At 36.6% G+C, this 10,921-nt stretch overlaps 1 protein-coding gene across 3 annotated transcripts in view; it reads left to right on the top strand.

The window, feature by feature from the left end:
• The first annotated feature begins 2,073 nt into the window (after positions 1–2,073).
• LOC144966142 (SURP and G-patch domain-containing protein 1-like) overlaps positions 2,074–10,921 on the top strand; it is a 33,257-nt gene continuing 24,409 nt past the window's right edge. For 2 of the 3 annotated variants that reach the window (XR_013644164.1, XM_078902258.1), the window contains exons 1-5: positions 2,074–2,183; positions 4,778–4,951; positions 6,377–6,468; positions 8,673–8,871; positions 10,183–10,754. Coding sequence is in view for 2 of the 3 variants with exons in the window: in XM_078902258.1 (XP_078758384.1) it covers positions 4,830–4,951; positions 6,377–6,468; positions 8,673–8,871; positions 10,183–10,754 (985 nt within the window). In the remaining variant the exon portion in view is untranslated. The remainder of the gene's footprint in view (positions 2,184–4,777; positions 4,952–6,376; positions 6,469–8,672; positions 8,872–10,182; positions 10,755–10,921) is intronic. The other variant, XM_078902259.1, reaches the window with a different exon arrangement.

Below are 10,921 nucleotides of genomic sequence, written 5' to 3'. Positions count from 1 at the left end.
CATTTCCACTGCCTCCAGTCTTTTAACCATGGTCTTGTTTATGGTCCAGCTCTCACAACCATATAGCAGCACAGACAGTACATAGCAATCCAGGACTTTGATTTTTGTTTTCATGCTAATATTCCTGTTTTTCATAATTGTATGCAGCTGGTTGAATGCATTCTTCGCCATACCTATTCTTTTCTTTATTTCACAATCTGATTTTCCATTGGATGTTACATTGAAGCCTAAATATTTAGGCTTTAATATGTACACTATGGTTGTCAAACCTTTCATTTTAATTTTGACATTTTCTTTATCTTTTAAAATAAAATTATAATTTAATTTAATCAGCAGACTTGTTTAATGATTTAAAGCTATACTTTTGTGGGGACCTTTTGTAACATCGTTAGTCCGATTGTGGTTGAAAATATCTTTACATTTTAATGTCATAAAATAAGTGACAATTATTTAGATAAATTGTAAAGTGACCCAAATGCATTTATTCTAAGAGGAATATAGATAGATAGATGGATGGATGGATGGATAGATAGATAGATAGATAGATAGATAGATAGATAGATAGATAGATAGATAAATATATAGATAGATCAATATATATATATATATATATATATATATATATATATATAGATAGATAGATAGATAGATAGATAGATAGATAGATAGATAGATAGAGGAATGGGGGAAGAGGAAGAGGAGGAGGATGAAAGGAGGACTGAGCGGTGACTGAAATAGGCATATATGTTATGCAAAAGAGACACGAGAGGTCTTGTGAGAAAAGATGGGGAAAAGATAAGTCGATAATCGAGATACGGAGGTGCAGATGTTCACGTAGCGCTGGATCATGAAAATTAAAACAAAAGCTAAAATAGAACATAACCTACCAAAATAATAATAATAATAATAATAATAATAATAATAATAATAATAATAATAATAATAATAATAATAATAATAATAATAATAATAATAAAAAGACTTGACATTGCTTCATAGTATTTTATTTCCGTATTCTAGAGAATTCGTCTGAATTTAAAAATAAACCAATGCAAAACAATACAAAACATAACAATTTCTTATTTAAACCTTCGTTGCAATCGTCAAAAATCCTTACTCTACTATGAAAAAAATAACACGTTAAAAAAATTTTGGTCAAAGAACTTCAATTTTTGAAAGATGAGTTTTCTGGTCAAAAAATGTTAAAAAGCGATGTTTTTTTTTTCCTTGAGTAGGCTACTAACGACAGGCATAGTCGTGTTAGAGAATCACCAAAAAGTAATAATCGAGTTTTATTTTCAACGAAAATTATATCATAAACTGAATAATGCCGTATCATTTGCTGTTCCAAGTTCGTTGAGTTGAGTGACTGAAACTTCCGGTTTTAAAATGGAAAAAATTGTCTCAACCAGGGTTGCCAGTTTGGCATTTTAAATGCCAGATTCCAAAAATCTGGCATTTTTGAAAACCGTTTGGCATTAGAAAAAATCATTTGGCATTTGGCATTTTCATTTGGCATTTTCTTTTCTTGTATATTATACTTCAAATGACACCTTTTCTTAATTATTTCTAAACGCGTAAACACAAATCTCTTCACATCGCAAAACTTTGCTATTAAAACTGTGATGGATATTGTTTCTAATTTTTTTCTCTATAACTTCTTTGGACTCCGCACTTGAACCAGATTCAACAAAAAACATCATAAGAAACACGAAACAGTAAGTTTTCTTAATTGTCAATAATTATTTAACTGTTTACGTATTTACCTTTCATGTTAATGTATTTCTTTTTCATTCTTAAAATCCAACCGTGGTGTAGTGGTTTAGCACTTCACTTAGTAGTCAGTAGGTAAAAAATTACCCCAACAGGAAATTTAGTATAATTAAAAAAAAAAAAAAAGAAAAAGAAAAGAAAACACGCAAGCCACCAGGATATGATAGTAAATTGTCTATCAAAAGTGAGTAGTTTTCTTAGTGGGGGTGGGAGTCAACAGACTTTGGCATTTTTTGGAGTGTTTTGGCATTTTTTGAGTCTTCCCCTGGCATTTTGTTGAAAAATAATCTGGCAACCCTGGTCTCAACTCTGCCCACAGTACAGTCATCCCATGAGTCTGCTTCAGTAGAGACTATTGGATTTTAAAATTAGCTTACTGAAACTAACACACGTTCAACCATAAAGAAGAGGTAAATGTGAACGCTTTGTTGAAATATATTTGATTGATTGTGCATACAAGCTAAGGCTCAACTTGTACAGGAGTTACAGTTGGCAGACAGTCCCAACTCCCAACCCAGCCGAACCCAAAAAGTCAAGGCAATTCCACTTAAGTCGAACGTGTCCCTTACTCAACACTAAAGTCACTGGTCTGGTCATATACGAATGAAAGACATTATAAGGGGGGCTTTTTATAGTGCAATGTAGGTATTCGTCCAACTCCAACGCGCTTGAAATGGCCCAAGAAAAAAGTGGACGAGACACGAATCCAGACTCCTCTCATCCATATATGAATATGATTCATGATGAATGAATGACACCTGTTGATGATTGATGTTTCTGTCACTGTAATTATTATATTGTCGGTAGCCAGTAATTATGATAAACTGTAACTGTAAGAAGGACATTCTGTTACTGTTATCATCATTTACATTAGAATTAGAAACATATTTTTTTTGGGAGGCCTTCTGAAAGCTCCTACTCCTACATTCCCAGTATTGTTTTTTTTTTTTTTTTAATATGATGTTCTAGTAGGGGGTTTGGGAGGCGGGAAACTTTTTTTTTTTTTTTTTTAAAGTCTCCCCCCTCCCAAACCCCCTTCTAGAACATTATACAAAAAAAAAAGAATACTGGGGATGTAGGAGCTTTCGGAAGGTCTCCCTTTTTTTTTTTCTTTAGTGCCGTTGCCAACAGTTTTAGTTTTAGGAGCCTTTGCATTTGCCAAACTTGCCTTTTCAGTTCCATACCCCTCAGATAAGATGTGCTTGAGAGTTGCTGGGTGCATTAGAACTCTAAAATTAATAAAACAAGGACCCTAATCTGATTAATATTAATTCCTACCATCCAGTTCCTGGAGGGCTTAGAGTAGATAGGGGTGGTGGTATTAGTATTAGGGAATGTAACAAAACGCAGTGGCTAATTTTACAGTCCCGTGCCGTAAAGATGGTTCTCTGGCTATTTTTACGGCTGTTAGTGTTAGTGTTAGAAGAAATTCTGAATTCAACAATGTCTTTTCTGAGGCCTTGAAGTTGGCAGTTAAAAAACAGGTGATCTTTTATAGTGCAATATCCACTGAACGTGCTCAAAGTGCTTTACAAGGGGTCCCTGACCAACAGCAACACTCTACATAAGGAAAAGACATGCTGTCTGTTAGGCGATTGTACTTTTTTTTTTCCGGTCAAAGAAAACACTGTTCACGGCTCGGTACTCATTTTACATCAGAGTATTGTGAGAAAATCTGAGTAATGATCCTTTTCCAAGGCCTCAGCTTTGCAATATCATGAGACTGAATCAAACCTGGGACCTTCTGGTCACAAGCCGCCTTGCCCAACCACTAGACCACAAAGTCGCGCGCTTATTTTCATCAATATCATTTATTTGTCCACATGGACAAGCTTTGAATATTTCACGAAGTCTTTGCCACTTGGTTCAAGAGTGGGAATTTTGTATTATGAGGCTAGTACAAGTACCCTGCGTCAAATTTATAAGTGTTCACCCATATAATGTTCACCCATATCATCACTGAATCTGGTGTTCACTGTATAAGGAAAAATAATGTAGCTTATTTTACAGGAACTGTAAGGGCCAATTTCACTCCGACCAAACCAAAAACTTTTGTCAGGACATATGACTGTGATTTTCATTGGAGAACTAAGCTTGAGTCGCAGTAACTGATCTCTTGCTGAAAGCGATAGATATGACAGTCATATCCTGACAAAAGTCATGAGTTGGGTCGCTTTGCACAGAACTGTAAATATGTGCGGCTATGTGGTCTTGTGGTATGACACTCGCTTTCAGATCGGAAAGTCCTGGGTTCGAGCCTCGCTCAGCGCAGAGTTGAGTCCTTGGAAAAGGCTCTTTACTCACATTCTCTCACTGTACTCAGGTATAAAATGAGTACCTGGCCGTTGACAGCGTTGTCTCTGTCAGAAAAAATTGTAATATCGCCTAACATGTCCCATCTTACATGTTGCTGTTGGCCAGGGACCCCTTGTAAAGCGCTTTGAGCACGTTTAGTGGATATTGTGCTATTTAAAAGCTCAATTTTTAAATTTAAAAAAAATATAGCATCTGCGTTAGCAAATATTCTAAATGTAACTCTTGCACGTGAAACCAATGAATGTCATATGAAAGAGCTAGCAACACTGATATCAAAATAGTGTGAATTTTGTTTCTATCTTGATTAGAAGTGTAGTTACGACAATTCAAAGTCTGCAACTTGAAACTTGGCATGTGCTGTGATGAGGCTACCGGGTGGGTTCGCGTCATTACGCAAATGCAGCAATGACTTCGGCGTCTGGATAGACCATCTAATATAGTAGTAGTAGTAGTAGTAGTGTGAAAACATTAGATAGTCATGTCAAATTTTATTGTTTTCTTTTTTTTTGTTTATTCTTTAGAAGATGTGAAGGAGGGGGGGGGGGGGTGCAGGGAAGTGGGGTTTTTTTTTTTACCCAGAAGTAATCAGATCATTGCTGGAGACAGTACCAACTTCTTGACAGTGTTTTGTTCAGGTCTTTCTATTTTTGTCATGTTCATTGAATTCTCCACATAATTTCATTTTCAGCAGACTTTCAGTTACAGAGACATTGAAGTAGCTCGGCCAAGTGGATGGCAGAATGGATGCAGATAGTCATGCCAAGTTTTTGGAGGAGCGCATGCAGAAGTACAAAGAAAAGCTTCAGGCTAGTCAGACTTCGACACCAGCACCAGAACCTGTATCAAAACCTCTTATATCAGTGTGAGTTGGGTATCATTGTAAAAATAATAATAATTGAGCTTTTGTATAGCGCAATATCCACTAAACGTGCTCAAAGCGCTTTACAAAGGGTCCCTGGCCAACAGCAACACGTAACATGTAGAACGAGACATGACATCTGTTAGGCGACGTTAACATTTTTTTTTTTAGACAGAGACGATGCTGTTGATGGCCAGGTACTCATTTTACACCTGAGTACGGTGAGAGAATGTGAGTAAAGAGCCTTTTCCAAGGACTCAACTATACAGTGAACGAGGCTTGAATCCAGGACTTTTCGACCCAAAAGCGAGTGTCATACCACTAGACCACATAGCCGCGCATTATTGGGTATCATTGTAACAGTATCCATGCAGTCATAATTGTTTTTTAGCTCTATCTTGTGGCTGTCTTTAAATCTTTCATCAACACACTACCTTTAATTTTCAAAACAGTTCCAATCTGACTCGCATATCTCCAATTTTACAATTTGTAGAATCAAGTAGTCCTACAGAGCCGTTAGCTTCATGGAGCAGGAGTTAATCCCAGTTTCGATAGTGTGAACCGGAGACAATAACAATTGCTTGTTACCCTTTGTATAGGATGCTGCTAGTCTGTCACAAAGCAATTTCCACCTGATCTAGCAGACCCAGCTATCCAATCACTGCTGGGTGGGCAGGGTGTCAGAAAAAATAATTTCTGCAGCACCCGGAATGGATTTTGGTCTCTTTGCTTGTAAAACAAGGGCTACCCACTGAGCTATTGGGACAATAGTCCGGTAATTCAAGAAATGTTGGGGGAAAAAAAGTCAGCATTTTTTCTATGTCATATGGATTATCTGAATGACATCCTTGTTCCAATTTTTTTCCTTTTTGTCTTCCACTAGCCTTTCAAAAAGGAAGTAAAAGAATTTATTGGGTATGAAAAAAACTAAAGCCAAAATAGTGATTAATTAAAAAAAAATAAAAATAAGCTTTTATAAATCGCGATATCCACTAAACCTGCTCAAATCGCTTTACAAGGGGTCCCTGACCAACAGCAACATTTAGGACCTCTTAGGCGATATTACAATTTTTTCGGACAGAGACAATGCCGTTAACAGCCAGTTACTCATTTTATAATTTTATACCCGAGTGCGGTGAGAGAATGTGAGTAAAGAGCCGTCTCCAAGGACTCAATTATGTTCCAAGCGAGGCTCGAACTCAGGACCTTCCGATCCGAAAGCAAGTGTCATACCACTAGACCACCTACCAGTGGGCTGAAAAAAGGAATATTGACAGGTCAGCATTAAAAATGTTGTGCCATTAATAGATAGAATTATATGTCCTGCGTGCATATACTTATATTCTATAGCGGGGTATTGTTGCAAAACATTAAGTTAATAAATATTCATCGTCTTTATCTCAATTTTTTTTTTCTTTTTATTTTCAGTCCTGGAGTAAGTGCGAGTGGAAATCTCTTCAGCAATGATGGTAGTTTTATGGATCAGTTTCGCAAACTGACTGGTGCAGGGAAAAGTAAAGGTGAAGCAACATTCAATGTTCTAAAGGACTTATGATGATACAAGAACGATTTTAACTCTGTTGCATTTTTTACTCTCTGCATTTCTTTACCAATCAGCAGCAAAATCAAACTTATTATCAGTCTTGCCTATGACTAATAAATAAAATAAAATTCCCTTTATTCATCCCCAAGGGGAAATTTGTCTTTAGTATCTATTCCAAGGGAAGACTGGAATAACCCAGGCGTTAGCCGCTGTGCAGTGCCGCAAAGAGAGCTAGGGCGAGGTGACTTGCTCAAGGCCACACAGCGCAGTGGCGGGTGATCGAACTCGTTACCTTTTGGGTACGAAGCAAAGACCATACAGCTGAGCCACGCTGCCCCATAAATACTACTAATATTTTGGTCCAACTGCAAAATTCCAGAACTGCAGATTTAATATTGAAATTTTAAGAGGGAGAGTTTGGTGTTATAGATAGAACAAGTTGACATCACTAGGGTCCTTGTTATTGTTTTTTTTTGCCATCCATGTTTATGAGTAATTCTCACTAAACCGTATTAACCAGACTTTAAATGTTCAAGGTTACACATAGTTTTGTGTGTTGGTCCGTTATACTTCCAGATGACAATGTTGTGAGTTTCTTAGCTAAGCGCATACTATCTATAAATTGCTTGCTTTTATGAAAAAAAAAAAAAAATGAATGATAAAATCAAATTACGCACAATAAAAGGAGTCCTGAATTTCTAATACCTGATAAAAGTAAGCATCAAAACACTTAGGAAAGTGCAATGACACAAAGCTAGCTATCTATTCAAATCCTTGAGGCAAGATGGCAATTTGTTTGGACAGACTTTCAGAAGAGATGAAAATATTCTCGCTGGCTTCTTATTTATTCTCCTAACTGGCGGTTTTCAAGATCTTTACTGAAATATCACTCCGACCCAACACACAAATTGAATTTGGAAAAGCAATGCTTGTTTTATATGATTTTGTTGAGTTCTTAATTTAGCAAAATATTTTTCTTCAAATGATTTATTTAATATAAAACAAATCTGAATAGAAAAAGTGTTGTCTGTATTGTAATATATGTGACGATTTTCCTGTAGTTGGTAAGGAGAGGGTTAAGCTGTGAATACTTCTTTTCTTTTCTTTTTTTTTTAACCTCATCTGGCCAAAGAAATAGAAAGGCATACAAACAACTCACATCAATTTCGTACTGCTCTAAATATAGACCTAAAGTGTCTCCAAATAGCCAAGAACTAAAATCAAAGAGAGATCTTCTGACCATACATCACCCTATCCACATCAAAAGATTTTGAACTGTGAAAGGAATTAACACAAGAGATTAGAGAGGCATCCCCATCTCTCTCTCTCTCTCTCTCTCTCTCTCTCTCTCTCTCTCTCTCTCTCTCTCTCTCTCTCTCTCTCTCTCTCTCTCTCTCTCTCTCTCTCTCTCTCTCCCTCTTTCTCTAAAATAAGCATTTGGTTGTATAACTAATAAGTTTTCTTTCAGGGTTTTTTTTTTATCATTGCTCAATCTTATGATCTAAAGAAAAAAAACTTGAACATTTATATAGCGTGATATCCACTAAACGTGCTCAAAGCACTTTACAGGGGAGGCGGTCATTGACCAACAGCAACACTTAACGTGTAAGACGAGACATGATGCCTGTAGGCGATAGTACAATTGTTTTCCAACAGAGATAACGCTGTTTAATGGCCAAGTACTTATTTTACACCTGTGTACGGTGAGATAATGTGAGTAAAGAGTACTGCTTTTTCCAAGTACTCAACTGTGCACAGTTCAAAGCAGGACTCAAACTCAGGACCTTCCGATCCAAAGGAGAGTGTCATATCACCAGAACATATAAAGTATCTACATTTTTGAAAAATGTTCTTTTCCTTTTAATTGATTAATTAATTAATTTATTTACTTGTTTCATACCTGCCAAATCTTATGAATTTTTCGAATTTCAGACAAATTTCATGGCCGAATACGAAATTTTATGGAACATTATGAATTTTAAATTCTTAGTAATACTTAAATAATAATAATAATATTGTTGTTGTTCGTACACAATTTCAGAAATTACGAATTTGCTTGTCAAATTACTAAAAATTGACATAAAAATTACTAAATTTGAAGTTTTCAATTTGGCAAGTCTGTTATTTATTTTAATTGCTAGCCATAACTTTTGTTGAAACTGTATCATTTCCTTTCAATAGATGTGAAGCAGACAAGTATTTCCATGCAGAGCAAAGCTTTGCTTCAAAGCAAATCAAAAACATACAAAGCTATGTTAGATGCCAAGACCAATACTGCTCAAATAAAGAAAGAGACCGCAACAGTTTCTTTGCCGTCTTTCATACCAAACCCTCTTGGAGAGGACAGTGACGAAGATGATTCAAAGCAGTCGAGGAAAAGGTGAGATTCAGACATTGTTTATGTTCCTTTTGATGACATTTTAATTACTGTGGCTATTTGATAGGGGAAAAGTATATGATAATGGCAGCACTTTTGTAACATGTGACACAACCAGACATCTTGAGACAATCTTGAATGTCTAGGGGCAGCGTGGCTCAGTGGTACGGTCTTTGCTTCATACCCAAAAGGTACCGGGTTCGACCACCCGCTGTTTTGCTGTGTGGCCTTGAGCAAGTCACCTCGCCCTAGCTCAGTTTGTGGCGCTGCACTGATGCTGATGCCTGGGTTGTTCCAGTCTTCCCTTGGAATAGACCCTAGAGAAAAATGTCCCCCATGGGATGAATAAAGGGAATTTTATTATTTATTTATTTTATTATTAGTTGGTGAAGGATCTCCATGAGAGGCTTATACAGTTCAATCTGCAAAAAGTGAGTTACCGGGCCAAAATACTACTCTTTCTGTTTCATACTTTGGTCGGGTTTGGAGTATATGGTGGGAGTTTCTTCTCCACCACAACAACCTCATGTACCTTTTTCTTCTATTTTGAAACTATTGTGCTTGTGATGTCTCAGGCAATTTTGTCGTGCGGTTATAGTCGAACTATTGTGACCTAGTCTTTTCTATTTAGAAGATTGATTAAGTCGCTTTTCCTGAAGCTCTGGTAAGTCTTTTACCAGCTGGCTTTTGCTTGGGCCAAAAGGATATCAACTTTGATGGGTTTTTTTTTCTGTTGCTGTTGTTTTCCTTTTTTTTTTTTTTTTTTTTTTTTAACACTCTGGAAAGACTTTGTTTTTTGTCAGTTTCTCTGGGTAAAATAATGAAAATAAAGTTTGAAACAAAAACCAGTTGACTACTTTGTAACACCAAAATTAAAGCAAAATTTGTCAAAAGGTAAATGAAATATATCAACTGTTCCTCATTTTGTTTTTGACACTAAATATTTCCATTGTCATTTTTTTTACATAGCATGATATCCCCTTAATGTTATAAAATCACTTTGTAAGGAGTCCCAAGCCAACATAATCTCTTAACTATTTAGGACAAGGCTTATTACGTGCAAAGCGATATTACAAATTTATTTTTTCAACAAGAACATTGTTACGACGAGGTACTCGTTTTACACCTGAATGCAGTGATAGAATGTGGGTAAAGAGCCTTTTCCAAGTACTCAACGTTTTGCCCCCAGAGCAAGACTGACTTGGTATTACAGATCTGAAAGCGTGTCCTGCCACAAAACAGTTGGAGTGAAATCTGATATCTAGATTAGTTGTAAAAACTTTTTTTAATTTTCTCTCTCTTTTGTGTCTCCAGTTTGAAAATTTCAACTCCTTCATCGAATGGAAAGGAGAGGAAGCATGAACACAATCTAACCCCAATTCAGATCCCAGAGAAAGCAGCATCCTTTTCTTCTAAGTATGGAACTCCTCGACCTGATAAAGACTCCTTCAAGTACGAGTACGGACCTCCTTGTCCTCCTCAGACTGAGCCCGTCATGTACAGAACTTCTTCTTTTTCTTCTAGTGGAGAGCAAAGTTTTTCAGAGTACGGACCTCCTCTTCCCCCAAAGGCTGAAGCTGCTGACCAGTCAGACTACGGTACTCCTGTTTCCTATGGAAAACAAAAACAAAATGTCTCAGAATATGGAACCCCTTCTTCTACTGCCACTGCTGATGCTGTTTCAGAGTATGGAACATCAGAAACTGCTCCTGCCCCGACGTCCGAGTACGGGACCATTTTCCCTACCCCACCTCCTCCTCCTCCTCCTCCTGATAATAGTTACAGTAACTACGGATCCTCCAGCAACTCGTTTTCTTCATCAAAGTCAAAAAGGGAAAGTGACGTAAAAGAGGAGTATGATCCCTTTGCACCGACCGATGATGGAGGTAAACTATAGCGTATAGATATCCATATTGTGTTCAGTATTTTGGTATCTTTTATCACAATAATATTTAAAATTAATTTTATATTTTTAAAATGCAAAAATAACACAGAGAGAGAATGTGTGAGTGTGAGTGAGTTGCTTAATTGATAAACTAGATATGTTATGATA

This window comes from Berghia stephanieae, chromosome 2 (genome assembly GCF_034508935.2).
Source record: "Berghia stephanieae isolate SIO BIC M18660-M18661 chromosome 2, UCSD_Bste_1.3, whole genome shotgun sequence".
NCBI classification, from domain to species: Eukaryota; Metazoa; Mollusca; class Gastropoda; order Nudibranchia; family Aeolidiidae; genus Berghia; species Berghia stephanieae.
Note: the sequence above shows the minus strand (reverse complement) of the source record. Positions and strands in the feature narration are given on the sequence as shown.